We start from the raw sequence: 17864 nt of genomic DNA on the forward strand, positions 1-17864 counted from the left end.
CTGGGAAGGACCTCCCTCCCCTTCCTGGCCTCCTGGGTTGGGATGTTTATTCTGCTACCTGGTCTGATCCTGTGGGAGCTCTTCCTTCCCTTCAGCGCATCTTGTTTCCTGGTCAGCAGTTTCTTATATGTGGTCCAGAGTGGGTGTCCTGACAGCAAGTGCCTGTGCTCTGTTCACAATGATAGGTGCGTGAAGCTGCTGAGTCTCCCCACCAGCCTGAGGCCCCAGAAGGTGAAAAGCTTGCTGGGCCAGAGCATGTCCACCAAGAGCCCCTTCATCTATTCGCCAATCATCGCACACAACCGTGGAGAAGAACGCAACAAAAAAATAGGTGGGCCACAGTCTGCTTCTAACCGGTTTTCCTGTGTGTGCAGACAGTTGTATGCTCTTGTGTGTGTTTATACTCTCCTGGAAACTTATTTCACGTGTTACCTTAAGCTGGCAGTTGCTCATTGATCTAATTTTTAGGAACGTATTTAATGGAAGATGAGTCATAGATGATCTAGAAGCCGTAAAGACCTGAGGTATCACATGTTAGAGATAGGGGACACGTATGTGTGTTTGTTTACTGGTTACTATCACATGGTCCAGTCGCAGGGGCTCCACACTGGTCCTTGTCACTCCCTCCAAAGGTCACAGTCATCCAGTGGTAACTAAAGTTGAACCTGTAGGCATACTCACTCCATGTCTAAGCCATTGTGATATTAGTGCGTTAAGCTCTTTGTTCTGCAATAGACTTTGTGTTGGATGGATCTGCTCCAGTGTAGGCTGTTATAATTATTGTGACCACCTTAAGGAGGCTAGGTAAGGCTGTGATATTTGATAGGTGGAACATGTGCAATGTGCTTATATTTTCTTGAATTGGGGTCTTACCATGTAGCCTAGGCTTGTCTCAAATTCATTATGTAGTCTAGGCTAGCCTTGGACTCTAGCTCTCTCTGCCTCTTTTGAGCCAGTATTATAGGCATGCCTCAACATTCCTGGCTAGTTAAATGTTTTTGTTTGTTTGTTTTAGGGTATTTTCAACTGTTGGGTACTTTTTTTTTTTTCTGAGACAGGGTTTCTCGACTGGCCTCGAATGCCTGCCTCTGCCTCTCGAGTGCTGAGATTAAAGGAGTGTGCCACCACGCCTGGCTTATTGGGTACTTTATATATGAGAACAATTCTCTACTACCAACACATTTTCCTGTCTAGTTTGTGTAGGTAAGATCAGGGTAAGTTGCAAGTAAGGTGTTGAAAGTTGTAGGGCTGTTAAAAGCTGTTCCTGGTATTACCCAGGAATCCTAGAGCAGAGCCCATAGACTCTGGGAAGCTGAGGCAGGCATAGAGTGACCTTGTTTTGAGATAGCAGGGTAGCCTGCCCTGGTTTGGCTCTGCATGTTCTATAAGTGTTCACAGAGGAAATGAGAGAGGAGCAGGAGGAGCTGGTGTGTCCACCTAGCATTCATAAAGCTGGGGTTGGATCCCAAGCATGGATTGTACTGCGTGGTCATCCGCATTGGTAACTTCAGATCTTGGGAGGAGGGCATAGGTGGACCAGAAGTTTGAAGCCTTCCTTGGCTACATAGTGAGTTGGAGGCTAGCCTGGGCTGTGTAAGAGCTTGTCTCATAGAGAGTGTGAGAGCAATTAAGAAGGAAGTAAAGAGAGCTATGGGCTAATGTTTCAAGAGAAGGCAGCTGATACTGAGTGCTGGCGAATTCCTGTGAATGTGTGTTGAGTCTTTGAAATTCCATCTTGGTCTTTGGTTTTGAAAGTCAGCGCCAAGCCAGGCATGGTGGCACATGCCTTTGGTTCCAGCATGTGGGAGGCAGAGGTAAGCAGATTTCTTTTTCTTCTTTTTTTTTTAAATTTTATTATTATTATTATTATTATTTTGGTTTTGTCAAGACAGGGTTTCTCTGTGTAGCCCTGGCTGTCCTGGAACTCACTCTGTAGACCAGGCTGGCCTCAAACTCAGAAATCTGCCTGCCTCTGCCTTCCAAGTGCTGGGATTAAAGGTGTGTGCCACCACCATCAGCTCATGGCAGATTTCTGAGTTTAAGGCCAGCCTGGTCTACAAAGCAAGTCTCAGGATATCTAGGACTCCACAGTGAACAGCCTCCCCCCAGAGAAAGTCAGCTCCTGACATAGGTCCCTTACCACTGCTCCTTTGCTCCGGAGAGCTTATGGTGGTGACAGGAAGTGTTCAATTAGGTGTACTTGATAACAAGGGAGGGCAGATGGCTTTTCCCACTCAGCATGCACTGTAAGGAGGAAGAGAGAGGCAGTTGTCCCTTTGCAATGCATTGGGCCCGAGAGCAGCCTCTGATGACAGTGGCTCCCTCCATCTCATTGGAGGCACAGGATGACATCCTCCTGCACTGGCTCACTGACTTCTCCATTGCCCCATGTAGCCAGACTACTTAAAAACAAGACCTTGTCTCAAAACAAACAAAAATTCTAGGAGACTCTAAATCCTGCCATGCTCCACCTTGGTATCTGGACAGTGGTCTCTCTGTAGAGTGCAGAGCTCATGAAACAGCCACACGGGCCCACAGACAGACACAGAGGTAGACAAGGAGTTGGACAGTGTTCTCAGGACCCCTCCCTTCAACCCTCAAGGACATCTCTAAGATCCACTACCACTCTGATGCTACAGTAACTCCTAGTACTTAAAAACATTTGGAATTTAAACCAAAGATTCCTAGTCTTCAGGCCTCCAGTGTGGACTCAGTAATCAGTCTCGTTCCAGTAAGGGCATTAGAAGCTATAGAATAGAAGCTACATTTTCCACTCAAAAATGTACATTTGGAGTTGAAACATAGCTTGTTTGTTAGAGCACTTGCTTGGCATCCAGGAGAAGGGTTCACTCTCCTGTGCCTGAAAACATGGACGCTGGCACATGTGGCCTACAGCTGTGCAAACTGCTGGAGTTGGTCAGCCTGTCTCGTCTCCCGGCACTCTAACACAACATTGTTATCTACAAAGTTCACCCTTGAGAGCCTCCCAGTTGAGTTCCCCATTCCAAACAAAGAAAGCAAAGCAAAACAAACCAAAACAAGAATCCAAGCCAAATCAAACCAAACCAAACCAACCAACCAACCAAAAATCTCCTAATATTTTAAGTAAGTTTATGATGCTGTGTTGGGCTGCACATGGTTTGGACAAGCCTGCTGGCTAAACAGTGTTTGCCTCAGTCTCTTCTGCAGATATAGACTATTTTCATAAAAGGAAGCTTCAACAACTTTTTATGGCTGAATTGGGGAAAGTGCAGCTGAACCAGCTTCATTGATGTCCAACCTAGGTAGCCAGTGGAGGTGTGCCCTGTGCCGAGAAGCACCATGCTTGCTTAATGCTCTCTTTCTGTCACCAGATTCTTACTCATCTGAGTAAATGGTCCCACATTTCATCTGATCCAGCACTACCCCAGCTTCCATAATTCCCCTCTGACATTTTATCTAGACAATGCCTTTCCTAACCAGTTCTTAAAGGAAAGAAAGCTTACCACTGATCCAGATGGCACCCACAAAGGGCAGTCTAGAGGAAGTTGGACAGCCAGGGTGCAGGGCTGGAGCACAATAGGGTGCAGAATCTCCTGGCTTCTTTGTTTTAAGACAGGATCTTTTGTCTTGATGCCCCTGCTTCAACCTCCTTGAGGAACAACATTCCAGACCAAAGCCACCACACCTTCTTGGGAATGATGTCATTTGCACTAGGACTTCATGTCTTTGTAAGGTCTTGTGCTGATATCAATCACTGCCCCAGGGGCAAAGTAGTGGCCTGGACAGGCCAGGGCTGTCAGGGGTCATTCTGGGTGCTACTGTAGCCTGGCCCTGAAGCTCTTACTTCCTATTAGGTGACTTCGGGTACTGATAGTACCACCCTGGGCTCCAGTTGTATCATCTGTGGAGTGGGACTTTAGAACCTGACTCAGGGTTGTTCTAGATCAAGTGAGAGAATATTTCTCAGTGGTGGCTATTCAGAGACCTTTGGGGCAGTTGTGCATGCCCCAAAGCAGGTTGTTGCAATAAATCAGGAGTATGTCTAACCAGGTTTTAGGGGACATAGAGAAGTCATGCTCTGGGCCTCTTGCAAGAGGCCCCTGTACCTGCCCAGAGAAGCACTGGTCACCACCATAGCCATCATCACTGGTCTGCTATGTTTCCTAGCTGCAGAGGGAACTCAGTGTGAACTGCTCATGCCAAGGCAAGTGTGTGGCCCATTACTATGCTCCCCAGATAAACAGACACAGCAACAAACCGAGAAGAGCAATGGTACCAACTCACCTTGGAGATCTTCTCTATGTGTTTTGTAGATTTCCAGTGGGTTCAAGGAGATGTGTGTGAAGTTCAGCTGATGGTCTACAACCCAATGCCATTTGAGCTCCGTGTGGAAAACATGGTACGTGCAACCAGACATTTGACCTAAATCTATTATCACTGAGTAGTGCTTAATGTCGGGCATATACATCCACTGACATCCACTTGATTTTATTTCTGGTTAGGTGAGGTCTCTGGATATCCTGTGTGCAGAGGCTGTGCTTTGTCATTTTAGTATCTTTGCTTGGCACTCATTTACAAGTAAGCCTTCAGTTTAAGGTACACATTGATCTTAATTGATTGAATATAGATTTGAAATAGTCATCTGGAGGTCAGGGCTCAAGGTTTAGTACAGGCTGTGGTTTAGTAAGAAAAGAAATTTTGCACTGCATGGCTCTGACCCCACCCTCTTGATGATCACTATGTAGTCAGTCATGCTCCTCAGAACAGCTCACCAACTTGTGTGGTGAGGGAAGGAGATGTATATAACCTCATCACATGGGACAGGCTAGGCCTGTTCTATGGATCCTTCTTTAGGGCTTTCCCTCTCATGTGTGCACAGGGATATGTGCAGTGTGCATGTGGAGGGCCCAGCTTGGTGGTGAGGCTCTTCCCCATTGCTCTTTCACCTCAATTTTGTTTCTATTTGGTTTTTAGAGACATGGTTTCTTTGTGTAGCCCTGGCTGTCCTGGAACTCATTCTATAGAACAGGGTGGCCTTGAACTCAGAGATCCACCTGTCTCTGCCCCCTGAGTGCTGGGATTAAAGGTGTGTGCCACCACTGCCCGGCAACCTTAATTCTTTGAGGCAGGATCTCCTCATCAAATCCAGAGCTTGCCAATGTCTAACTAGCCATCTTGCTCCAAGGATCCCTTTCTGAGGCTGGAGTTAAACGTTAGCTTTCACATTCACCTGGTATGGTGTGGGTTCTGGGGCCCAAACTCTGGACCTCTTTCTTGCTTGATAAACTTACTCATTGCTGGGCTATCTGCCCTGCCCTCTGTGAGAATCTATTGCTGCTGTCCAAGGGCTGCTGTTGCCTCTCCACATCTATCTATTTATCTTTCTCTCCCCCCACCCCTTTCTTTTTGTCTTTTAGACAAAGGCTCACTATGTAACTGGCTGGGCTTGAACTCACAGCACTCTACCTGCCTGTGCCTCCCAAGTGCTGGGATTCAAGAAATGTTTAGTATGCCTGGCTTATTTAAAAAAACAAGTCTTTAAAAAATTGCTTTCATTATTTTCATGATAAGCACATTAAAAATATATGCTTATTGTAAAATATTAAGAGTAAAAAATCTATAACTCAAAACTCTACTTGGAGATAGCCCACCACTTGGTGTCAGAAACTGAAAATATTTATTTATGAATCATTTTAGGCATAAACTCTAATATATTCACTACCTACTCTGAGGGTGTATTAGCAACTGCCATTTGGCTTTAGTTAGCTTGAACATAAGTTAAGTGTCCATGTGTTTTGCTTAGGGACAACAGCCATATAGTTGGCTTTTCTTCTACTCTTACCCATGACGTCTATCCACACCACACGTACATCATTGGATGCTACCAGAGTGCTTTGGCTTCTGGTATTCTCTGAAGACAGAGCTGGGGAAGGGTGTGTAAGTGTGGGCATACATGCACATGCTTTCTTTTCTCTGTGCACCGTGTGTGTACACATAAACTCCTGTGGTTCACACTTCTGCTATCCCAGCCTGTTCCCCCAGGGTCCCTCCCTGCACCCCTACTTTTGATGCTGGCATACTTCCTTCTGTTGTGAGTAGTGCTCACGAGTCTGTGCACCCACCCACTCCTGGTCAGTGTATCCAAGGTGAGTTCCTCCCATTTTGACCACTGTCCTGCGGAGAACCATCCGCTTGGGAGAATCTCGGAATTCTTTCTCTGTTGAGGTCCTCTTTGTTTTGGTCGTGTTCAGTATCTGCCATGGAATCTTGCACAACATTTTGGAATTTACTCCAAGATGTTTATGGTCTTGTTAATGCTATTTCCTTCTTTTCCCTTTCCAGTTTTTGTGTTTTGTTTTATTTTTGATAGCTCACAACAATGCCTGTGCTGTTTAAACTTCCTCTGGCCTTTGCCTCTTTGCTGACCATACTTGCTTATTCAGGGTTCAACATGGATTCCAGGGGGTGGTAATGGTCATGACTTTGCCTTTGCGAACAGATGTCCCTTTGGCACTGACTGGAATCTCCTTTAGGGCTGCTGTCTCTGCACTATGGCCTGTCACGGGGCAGCTTCTTGAGGCTGGGGACTCGTGTGGTTCACTAGCAAGCTCAGAGCCTGCTCTTCAGTGAGACAAACAAATAATTCACAGATGCCCCGGTGTGAAATCAGCTTCTACACTCTTTTCCTTTTGTGTGTGAAACACAATATTTGTTGACTTTTCTTTGGGTCTGCCTTCTCATTTGACAAAACAGCAAAGCAAAGGAATCAGATGATGATACTGGCTCCCAGTGCCCAGATCGTACCTGTCTCCCTTGATGTTCTCTGAGGGGTTTTGAAATGCTGCTGGACTTTTCGTTCCCATGGTTTCTGCAGTGCATGCCACAGTGTTTGTTAGTGGGTGGCCATCCAGCATGGGTCAGGGCTGTGCTTCCTCACCATGCTCCTTCACTTCCTGCAGGGGCTTCTCACCAGTGGAGTGGAGTTCGAGTCTCTTCCTGCAGCGCTTTCCCTCCCTGCAGAATCTGGTTTGTACCCGGTGACGCTGGTCGGAGTCCCACAGACTACAGGAATGATCACTGTGAATGGTAAGGAGACTTCCTCCGTGGTTTCTGCATCACTGATGCAGATCACCAGAGCTGGTCACCTGACCCAGATCCTAACCAGCTAAATGATAATGACATTATAGCATTCATTTCCAAAGTGAAATGATGCGAAAAAGTTGGTTTTGCTATGTGCCAGGTACCCGATGTGCTGCTGTGGGGAGCAGAGTCAGTCCTGTGCCTTGGCTTGTCTGGTTTCCCTTGCCGCATCTTTGCTTTTCTCCTTTGGGACAACATGGACTCAGCTTCTTTCAGTGCGACCACATCCTCTCCAGAGCCACTGTGCCCCTTTAGAGCTCTGTATGTCCCTGCAGCCTCCACCATCCACCTCTGCCGTGGTTTCTTGATGCCTTACATTGTCTATTCAGCTCTTGACGCTTATCAGAACTCTTGTCACCAGGGTCTAGAGCAGTTCTTTTCTGGCTGAAGCTGGGCCCATTGTTTAGTCTTTTCCTGATCTTGTACAGAGGTCAGCTTTGGCATGGTGCCTCCTCCCTGGTCTTGTTCAGTCTCAGTTTCTGCATGCTGTATTCCTGAAGCCCTGCCCTGTAGGGCTTCTCAGTTCCCTGGCTTCCTCCCTTCATTATCATCTTCCCTGCCCTCCCCTGGCCCTGACTCTGATCTTCCTTTCTTCTCAGTGTTCGTGACTGTGTGCGTGTGCATGGGATGAGTAGCACAGATGCCATGGGATGCATGGGGAGCTGAGATGACAGGTCTCTCCTGCTGACTTTATGTGTGTTCTAGATTAAACTCAGGCTCCAGGCTTGCATGGGAAGCACCTTTACCTACCAAGCCATTTCCCTGGACCCCGTCCCTGGAGTCTTCATCTCTACCTTTCTTATTTCCTCCCATTCTTCTTGCTTCACGACCCTTCCAAGCCTAGGGACCTCTTCTTGCCTTTAGTCCTGCCATGCATGCTTCTGGTGTTCCTTAGGGACACCCCTGCTGCTTGCCATCTCCTTGGAGGTCCTGTGAACTCTTCCTATACACCATGTCACACCAGGACACCACCCCCCACCTCTCCTCCCGAAAACAGCCTTTCTCCTAGAGGCTCCCATCCCAGTGAAGTGTCTTTGTACACCATTACCCTAACCAGCTCCCAGACATCATTGTTAATACTGTACCATAGAGGCTCGCTCGCTCTCTCTCCCTCCCTCCCTCCCTCCCTGTCTCTGTCTCTGTCTCTGTCTCTGTCTCTGACTCTGTCTCTCTCTCTCTCTCTCTCTCTCTCTCTCTCTCTCTCGCTATTTTATTGGGTTCTTATTCCTACCACCCTTCTCTACCCCAATCCTTTCCAACCCTCCAATCTAGGTATAGGCAAGAAATGTCAGAGGAGTAGGGGATGCAGACCTCTTTAGACACTCCCTGCTGATTAGAGGTGTCAGGTTTTTTGGGCAGGTCTAATTCTTATCTTCAGGATATCCAGTCTCCTCTTCTCCTTTCCTTGCTCAGAACCACTTGGCAAACGACAACAACAGCAACCAGAAGCAGCAGGGGAAGCAGCAGGAAGCACAGGCCCTCTTGGGGGCTCTCCCATTTATATCCTCTCTAGACACCCCAAAATTCCAAACATAAGCTGACTGCAGCTGGCAAAACTCATGCCCCTCCTAGAGCACGAGACAGTCATAGTGGCTGCAGGCAATCTGAAGCAGCCCTGTATCTCACACCTGGCATTAAAACAATAACATATTCACATAACATAACTGGGTTTTTAAAGAAACCGAAATTCTCACTACAATATGAGACTCACTATTTCCTGTCGTGTATGTGGTTGGTCTCATGTCATGGCTCTCTTGCAGGGTTTATCACAGAGCATAAGGACTGGCCTTTTCTGTCTTCAGCCTACTTGCTGATGGCCCACCTCCCATATTGAGGCCCTTATCAGCTCTTATCAGTCTTGTTTCAAGGCATATTCCTGAGCCTGGAGCACCTCCACCCCCTATCCTTATCTTCCCTCTAGAAAAGACTTGGATGTTACAGGGTTCCTGATGGTACCTGTAGTACACTTGTTATCTGAACCTTATATGGATTTGTTTTTGAGGCATCTGAGCCTCAACCAGTTCTCTGGGAAAACGTTCTTCCTTAGCCTGTCATCCTGGTTTGGTCCCCATGATGTTCCCATGACACTCAGTATATCTTAGTTTCCATGGCACCAGGGGTGGCTTCTCTCTTTGCCTTGGCAGCCTTAACTATTGCTCAGTAGCATATATTGTCTGGGAAAGATGTTGCCTGCTGGACAGTTAGCTGTATCTCAGCAAGTGCTGGAATGGATTGAGATGGGTGTGTGAGAACTAGGGATGCTGGGGACCAAGCAGGGAGGTGGACAGTGGAGACCTGCCTTAGCCATGTCTCTGATCTTATAAGGTCCACCAGGAGTGGGCAGTTGGAAGCAGGATGGAACCAATGTATAGATGGGTTCCAGGCAGAGAGAGCAGCTTCTCCGGTCTGAGACAGCAGCTTCTCCGGTCTGAGTCTGGGCATATCTGGGGGTGGGGTGGTTAGATAGAGGTAGTCAGGGTGGGGGTAGGTAGTAAGGGGGCTGAAAGGAGATGGGCGTCATGGAGGCCTTGTGAATCATCCTGCAGCTCACCTACTACTGTCTAGTGTAGCTTTGGCGTTAGCTGCTGTATTTGTACAGAGGGCAAACTCGTCAGACAGGCTTCCAAGCCACCTGAGCACAGTCTGTGGGGTAGATCTTAAAAGACCTAGCATCTGTCCTCAGGGACCAGGTGGGGAAGACACGGGTAGAGTTGTGAATAGAGTAAGGCACGAATGGGTGGTCCAGGGACAAGACAAGCTAGTGTAACTCAGTGAGTGTGAGAGCCTGGGAGCAGGCCCTCCAGGGGTTATCCTTGGGTCAGTGCCTACTTTTGGTGAGCCTTAGCTGCCTGGGTAGCTTATATCATCGTCACTTGCACTGAACACTGTCCCCAGACTAGAGTTTATGTGGCTATGCTTTTAGCACTGGCTATGTCTTAAACAAAGGAAAATGACTGATTGTATTTAAGAATTATAAAGTAATGAGCACTTAATAGACAAAATCATATCAGGTTCTATACAGAGGAAAGCATGAACGTATTAGTGCACATGGGAGCTCCTGGGAAGAAACTAAACACCACAGGAAGACTTTGAGGGGCTCTGAGTGGGAAGGAAGCAAGTGGCTACTGTGTCAGGGGGCTTTTCTGTCAGAGATTGGTGTGGTTGCTATGTCAGGGACGGGTGTGGCAGCTGTGGGATGGGTATGGCTTCAGTGTCAGGGAGGGGTGTGGCTGCTGTGTCAGGGAGAGATTTGGCTGCTGTGTCTGGGAAGGATGCAGCTGCTGGATCAGAGGGAGTGTGTGGGTCTCCTGTGATAGAGTGTATGTAGTTGTTGTACTAAAGAGGGGTGTGGCTGTGCCTGGGAGTGGGTGTGGCTGTGGTAGAGAGTGGGCGTGGCTGTGCAAGGGGTGGGCGTGGCTGCGGCAGCTGGAATGAGATGCCTAGAGTTGCTCCACCCACAGAAAGAATGATGCTGACAGGGAAGGAGACTCTCCTTCTTAGGGAATAACTTTCTTGTCCCTCTGGGATGTAATATACAAGTTACCAATCTAGGCTTCTAGCCACTGGCCATCATTTACATTTGTTACAAAGCAAGTACTGTTTACAGAATCATCTTTTGAGATTTCAAAAGCCATTTTAAAGCTTTACGTAAACAACTTCAATTGCTTATCTTCTTTCGAGGGCCCTGTGCTGATCTTAAATTGTGGTCCTCGCACTCATGTGGTCGAGTTGCCGCATCATGAAGCAGCTATAATGGCAATAATTGGCTCTTGAACCTTCATCTCTCAACAGAAGGTCCTAAAGTAGCTTTCAAACGCTCATTAAGTCACATTATGCCTCGGAAAGGATATTAACTATCACTATCGTGTTAGAGATGCGAAACCTGAAAGGCGCATTAGCAAAGAGCAGAGATAGTAACTGCTGAGCCGTGAGGATTGCGAGTACTCTACAAGGACCCTTTGTCCAGGTCTGCCCAACCTTGGGAAACAGGGCACAGTGTCCTCTGCTTCATTTTGTCCAAGGACAGCCAGGGTCTTTGGGGTACAGGGAGCAGTAGGAGGACACGGGTAAGGAAGTAGGGGGATTAGTGCTTTTTCTGTGGCCTCAGTAGGGGCCAAGCCTTGTCAGGAGGTGTGAGACCCTCTACTGTGTTATAGGTTACCATACCACAGTCTTTGGGGTCTTCAGCGACTGCCTTCTGGACAACCTTCCGGGACTGAAGACGGGTGGCTCCACCGTGGAAGTCATCCCTGCCTTGCCAAGACTGCAGATCAGCACATCGCTGCCCAGGTAGGGGGCCTGAGGGCACTGGGGCCTGTGGCTGGAAAAAGGCAACCTTAGAACACTCTTAGGCCATACATTTCTTCACAATAGCACAAACGGTTAGGGTTCATCTGACTTGGGTAAGGCGGAAAACAGCAGAGGGACCTGAGAGTTAACATGTTCTCTAAAAATATATAAGAGCCCAGTTGAAGCCTTTCTCAGCAGAGCAAAGGTACAATTAGCCTTTAGAATTAGAATCACAAAACCCAGCTTAGGTTTTATGGTGTTTTAGGTGTAAGAAAAGCTCTTGGGGCCCAGAGAGATGGCTCAGCAGCACAAGCGTGAGGACCTAAGGTTGGATCCCCAGCACTGATGTAAAAAGCCAGGCCTGGTGGCACATGCCTGTAACACCAGACGGGGATAGAGGATCCTGGGTGTTCAGTTGTCAACCTGGCTGAAATGGCAACTTCCATGGTCACTGAGAGCCCTACCAAAAAAAAAAAAGAAGTGTACTGCTATAGAGGAAGTCATCTGATGTTGACCTCTGACCTACACACACACACACACACACACACACACACACACACACACACACACACGGGTGGGGGCAGTGGATTGGAGATTATGGCTTTAAAACATGGTTTTCTTTCTTTCTTTCTTTTTCTCTTTCTCTTCCTTCCTTTCTTTCTTCCTTTCTTTCTCTCTTCCTCTCTTTCTCTCTTTCTTCTTTTTTCCCTTTCTTTCTCTCTTCCTCTCTTTCTCTCTTTCTTTTAAAAGTATTTCTCTTTTGTTTGTTTTTAGCATTATACGGAAGCATAAAAGGGAACAAGCCTGGGTGGCCAGAGCAGGGTGCCTTGCCGTGGCTCAGCCAGCCTGATTTTTAAAAACCTCATTCTTGGGTTGGCTGAGGTAGCTTCTGCTTATTTTGTAGCCACACATGTAACAAAAGCTTTTTCACACATTGAAAATTCTTTTTAAAAATGTAATTTAAAATTTTAAGTTAAAATCTTACATCATCTCTCCCCTTCCCTCTCCTCTCTCCAGTTCCTCCTATGTCCCAGTCCTTCATGGCTTTTTTTTTTTTTTTAGTTGTTATTGTTATATAGATGAATAAATATATAAACACAATCTTCTGAGTCCATTTAGTAGTTTATACGTATCTGCCTTTTGGGTTGATTACTTGGCATTGGGTAACCAATTAGGGGGCTTCTCCCTTGGAGGGATGAATCGTCCCTGTCTCAGCTGTCAGTAGGTGCTCAGAACTCTTCACAACTCATCATCTAGCAGCGGGGCCCAGTGATGTCCCCTGACCCTGCGCTGCTGTGTCAGCTAGCATCATTTCTCAGGTCTTGTTTAGGCAGTGATGTCACAGTGTCATATCTGGATGATACAATCTCACAGCCAACTTCTTGGTCCTGAGGCTCTTGTGATATTTACACCCCATCTTCTGAGGCATTTCATGAGTTCTAGGACAAGGGTTGTGTTGTAGATGTATCAGTTGGGGCCAGGCACCCCACAACCAGCTGTTCTCTGTGTTTTTTTTTTTTTTTTTAACCTGTTGTGACTTTCTGTGAAGATCTTCATGTGCTGTAAAACAGTTTCTTTGATGAGGGGTGGGAGTGACCCTTACCAGGCTGGATCAGAGCACAGGATCAGAAAATGTCATTTTAAATGATTCAAAAATGTACGTCTCACATGCTCCTCAGAAGGGCACAGCCGCTCGCCTGTTGACTCATGATGAATATCCACTATTGTAAAATGCATCTCATGATTTTCCCAACCGTTTGATGGCCCCTTTGCCCTTGTCCAGCAGTGTTCTTGGTGACAGGGCTATAACAGTGAACGTGGCTGCCCTGGCCTCATGCTTGTCAAATGGGATAGAATGGCAGGCAGCCTTCCTGCCTGCCCGACCATGCACAGCTACGAGATGGTCAAGGGAGGAGGCAGAATCTGTGGGTCTCAGGGGCAGTGTGTGTGTGTGTGTGTGTGTGTGTGTGTGTGTGTGTGTGTGTGTACAGCTGGCTAAGAAGGGAGTGTAGGCAGGAGGGAGGGGCTCGTGACTGGGGCATAAAGCAAAATAGAAAAGGATAACTCAGTAGGGACCTTGGGTCTGATTGCAAGAGTTGCACGTCCCACATTTTTAGAGGAAGACAGGCTCTTGACCTTGGGTTAGGATCCATAAGATAAAACCTTGATAACTGGGACCTCATCGCAGTAAAAAACGGTTGTGTGTCCAAAGATGCCATTAGGAAAATGAAAAGGCAACCCACAAGCTGAGAGGAAGAACTTGCCGAGCACATATGTGATAGAGTGCTGTCTATAGAGAGAACTTAAAAACTCAGTGAAAAGAAGACAAACAACCTAATTTAAAAAATCGGCAAACGATCTCAGTAAGTCTTTCAGCCTGAAAGATGCGCAGAGAACATAAGCAGCCGGGAAGGTTACAGAGCCATTAGTCTCCCTGGGGCTGACACCCCCACCCCAAGACGGCAGCTCACATCCACCGGGGAGGCTGTGATCAGAAGGCAGACACGGGCTAGGCTGGGAAGGGGTTGCAGGAGCGAGAGCTCTCATGCACTGCTGATGGAAATGTAAAATGCTGTGCCATCGGGAAGTCTTTTAAAAGATCAAACATCAGTTTAATGACCCAGCCGTTACCCTCTGGGGAATGGACCTAAGATGAGAGAGACCATGTACACTGTTGCCAAAACTTGTACCTGATAGTTAAATAGTGGCCAGGACCCATATGCCCATCAGCTAACGAAGGCACAAAAGGAGGCACACTTGAACACCGGATCCCTGATCGCTCTGTGGTGAAGACACCTTAGCCCCTGATACTGCTTTGCCACAGATGGACCTCAGAAACACTATGCTGAGGGAAAGAAGCCACAGTGTGTGACTCTTCTGTAAACTGTTTGAAAGAGGCACTCAGGCCCATGGAGAGAAGCTGCCAGTGGCAGCAGGGGTGGGTGTAGAGTTTGCTCTTACATAGTATATCAAGGTTTATCTTTAAGAAAAATAGAGATATTTAAAATGGGGTCTCAGCAGAGACAGTGTACCTCTGTAAGTTTCCTATACTGTATAGGTAAAACGCAGATGAACAGCAGTGTACAGTTACACTTGGTTCTTGGTTCGGTACGCCAGGCATATTGTTTCGGTTTGGCCACAGTGAAGGATGGACACCCCACCCAGCTCAGCACATGCAGCCCCAGGAAGGTGTTTTGTCTTTGTTCCCTGTGGGTGCTCCCAGCAGACAGCTCCAAGGCATGGCCTCAGTCCCAACTGTTCTTTGTCCCCTGACCATTTAACATTTAACATTTCTCTCTGAGCCACAGAGACCAGTGGAAAAGGAGACAGACACTTAAAGGCCCTCAGTGTCCAGTCCAGGAGAAGGATGGGGGGTGGTCCCAAGGGAAAGCAATTGTACTGGCTGGTTTTGTGTGTCGGCTTGACACAGCTGGAGTTATCACAGAGAAAGGAGCTTCAGTTGAGGAAATGCCTCCATGAGATCCAACTGTAAGGCATTTTCTCAATTAGTGATCAAGGGGGAAAGGCCCCTTGTGGGTGGGACCATCCCTGGGCTGGTAGTCTTGGGTTCTATAAGAGAGCAGGCTGAGCAAGCCAGGGGAAGCAAACCAGTAAGTAACATTCCTCCATGGCCTCTGCATCAGCTCCTGCTTTCTTACCTGCTTGAGTTCCAGTCCTGACTTCCTTTGGTGATGAACAGCAATGTGGAAGTGTAAGCTGAATAAACCCTTTCCTCCCCAGCTTGCTTCTTGGTCATGATGTTTGTGCAGGAATAGAAATCCTGACTAAGACCAAAGGGCTGTTATCAGGAAGGAAGAGCCTGCTGGGGAAAGGCCCCGTGTCCCCTGCCCACTAGTCTGGTCATCTCAACTCCTTACCTCTGCAGTCACACAAGGAGGGAAGGACTTGCTACCACAGGTGTCCCTCCTGCCATCTCAGGATCAACCTCAGCTTTCCCTACCTTTACAGTAGCTCCCAGAGTTGGCACCTGCCTCACCTTTCTTGCATTCATATCCTGTGCTGCTTCAATAGAGCACATAGACACACTCTGGTGTCTCAGCTCCTGGTGGGATGACCTGGATCGCCTGTTCTTAGGAAGCCAGGAGCCAAGAGCTGAGAAAGGGATCTGTCTACGGATTGGGGGGTTTTAGCCTTTAGAGAAAGGGTATGGATGCGGGGAGCGATTCCCATTGGAATGACTTGGAGTTAACAGGTTTATTTATTTTTTTTAAAGAGTATAATCTGTAACTTTTTCTGAGGTGAGATACTGCATTAAAAAGTGATTATTCAAGAGGGTGTTGACTGTAACAAGTAAACATAAGAGAGGCTTCACTCACGGAATTCATGTAGACTTGTTGACATTCACCGTGCGCTCTCCTCCTGTGTGATAGAGATGCCCTTGAACCTTGGCCTCACCCCACGTTTTGTGTGTTTGTGACACCTGAGCCCCAAATTCTGTGTGTAAAGCCAGGGCATGTAAGCTGCTAGTGCAGTGTGTTCCTGTGGGAATGGTCCCAGCGCACTGCCAGTGTCTTCCTTTCTTCCTCCCTTACTCCTTGCTGTGCCATTTCTGTGGTTTCAGGTCTGCACGCTCACTGCAACCTTCTGCTGGTGATGAGATCGCCACCAACGTGTCTGTTCAGCTGTACAACGGAGAAACCCAGCAGCTGGTCGTTACCTTGGAGAACATTGGACTGGAGCCTCTGGAGCAGCTGGAGGTCACCTCAAAGCTTCTCACCACCAAGGGTAGGTGGCATGAGGACTGACTGTGTGCTGTGCAGCAGAGGACACCCTGTAGAGAGCTGACGCTGGTTACCCAAAGTGAAACGAGTCACCAGGAAATCGAATGACTCTTTCCATAGTGTCCAAGTCCTCACTTGATTTGTCGTCTTCTTTTTGTAAAACTCACTGAGTCTAATCTGTTCTGTCTGTATATTCTGGGATATATGGACACCGCCTGGAGAATGGCCAGCCTACAAGGGGCATCAAATACTCAAAGAGAGCAGGGCCCCGGGGCACCTTCTCTCAGCAGCTATAGGTCGCCAGTATCTCCTCACAGCGGGTGGGGCTTCATGTCCACTTCCCCTCTCCATGCTGGGCTTTTGTTTGGTTTGGACTCTCATAGGTCTTCTACATGCTGTCACAATCACTTTGAATTCCTGTGTGCCAAAAGCAGTTTTCTTTTTTTTTTTAATTTTTAATATTTTTTATTACGTATTTTCCTCAATTACATTTCCAATGCTATCCCAAAAGTCCCCCATACCCCCTCCCCCCCACTTCCCTACCCACCCATTCCCATTCTTTTGGCCCTGGCATTCCCCTATATTGGGGCATATAAAGTTTGCAAGTCCAATGGGCCTCTCTTTCCAGTAATGGCCGACTAGGCCATCTTTCGATACATATGCAGCTAGAGACAAGAGCTCCGGGGTACTGGTTAGTTCATCATGTTGTTCCCCCTATAGGGTTGCAGATCCCTTTAGCTCCTTGGGTACTTTCTCTAGCTTCTCCATTGGGAGCCCTGTGATCCATCCAATAGCTGACTGTGAGCATCCACTTCTGTGTTTGCCAGGCCCCGGCATAGTCTCACAAGAGACAGCTATATCTGGGTCCTTTCAGCAAAATCTTGCTAGTGTATGCAATGGTGTCAGCATTTGGAAGCTGATTATGGGATGGATCCCTGGATATGGCAGTCTTTAGATGGTCCATCCTTTCATCACAGCTCCAAACTTTGTCTCTGTAACTCCTTCCATGGGTGTTTTGTTCCCAATTCTAAGAAGGGGCATAGTGTCCACACTTTGGTCTTCATTCTTCTTGAGTTTCATGCGTTTAGCAAATTGTATCTTATATCTTGGGTATCCTAAGTTTTGGGCTAATAGCCACTTATCAGTGAATACATATTGTGTGAGTTCCTTTGTGATTGTGTTACCTCACTCAAGATGATGCCCTCCAGGTCTATCCATTTGGCTAGGAATTTCATAAATTCATTCTTTTTAATAGCTGAGTAGTACTCCATTGTGTAAATGTACCATAATTTCTGTATCCATTCCTCTGTTGAGGGGCATCTGGGTTCTTTCCAGCTTCTGGCTATTATAAATAAGGCTGCTATGAACATAGTGGAGCATGTGTCCTTCTTACCTGTTGGGACATCTTCTGGATATATGCCCAGGAGAGGTATTGCTGGATCCTCCGGTAGTACTATGTCCAATTTTCTGAGGAACCGCCAGACTGATTTCCAGAGTGGTTGTACAAGCTTGCAATCCCACCAACAATGGAGGAGTGTTCCTCTTTCTCCACATCCTCGCCAGCATCTGCTGTCACCTGAATTTTTGATCTTAGCCATTCTGACTGGTGTGAGGTGGAATCTCAGGGTTGTTTTGATTTGCATTTCCCTGATGATTAAGGATGTTGAACATTTTTTCAGGTGCTTCTCTGCCATTCGGTATTCCTCAGGT

At 47.3% G+C, this 17864-nt stretch overlaps 1 protein-coding gene across 3 annotated transcripts in view; it reads left to right on the forward strand.

Moving 5' to 3' along the window:
- The window catches only part of Trappc9 (trafficking protein particle complex subunit 9), a 486162-nt gene that overhangs the window by 107189 nt on the left and 361109 nt on the right, over nucleotides 1–17864 (forward strand). For all 3 annotated transcript variants that reach the window (XM_021182812.3, XM_029469729.2, XM_029469728.2), the window contains 5 exons: nucleotides 186–331; nucleotides 4296–4381; nucleotides 6942–7068; nucleotides 11280–11412; nucleotides 15995–16158. In XM_021182812.3, coding sequence (XP_021038471.1) covers nucleotides 186–331; nucleotides 4296–4381; nucleotides 6942–7068; nucleotides 11280–11412; nucleotides 15995–16158 — 656 coding nt within the window. The remainder of the gene's footprint in view (nucleotides 1–185; nucleotides 332–4295; nucleotides 4382–6941; nucleotides 7069–11279; nucleotides 11413–15994; nucleotides 16159–17864) is intronic.

Source organism: Mus caroli, unplaced genomic scaffold, assembly GCF_978045245.1.
Source record: "Mus caroli unplaced genomic scaffold, Mus_caroli_1 scaffold_16, whole genome shotgun sequence".
Classification (NCBI taxonomy): domain Eukaryota; kingdom Metazoa; phylum Chordata; class Mammalia; order Rodentia; family Muridae; genus Mus; species Mus caroli.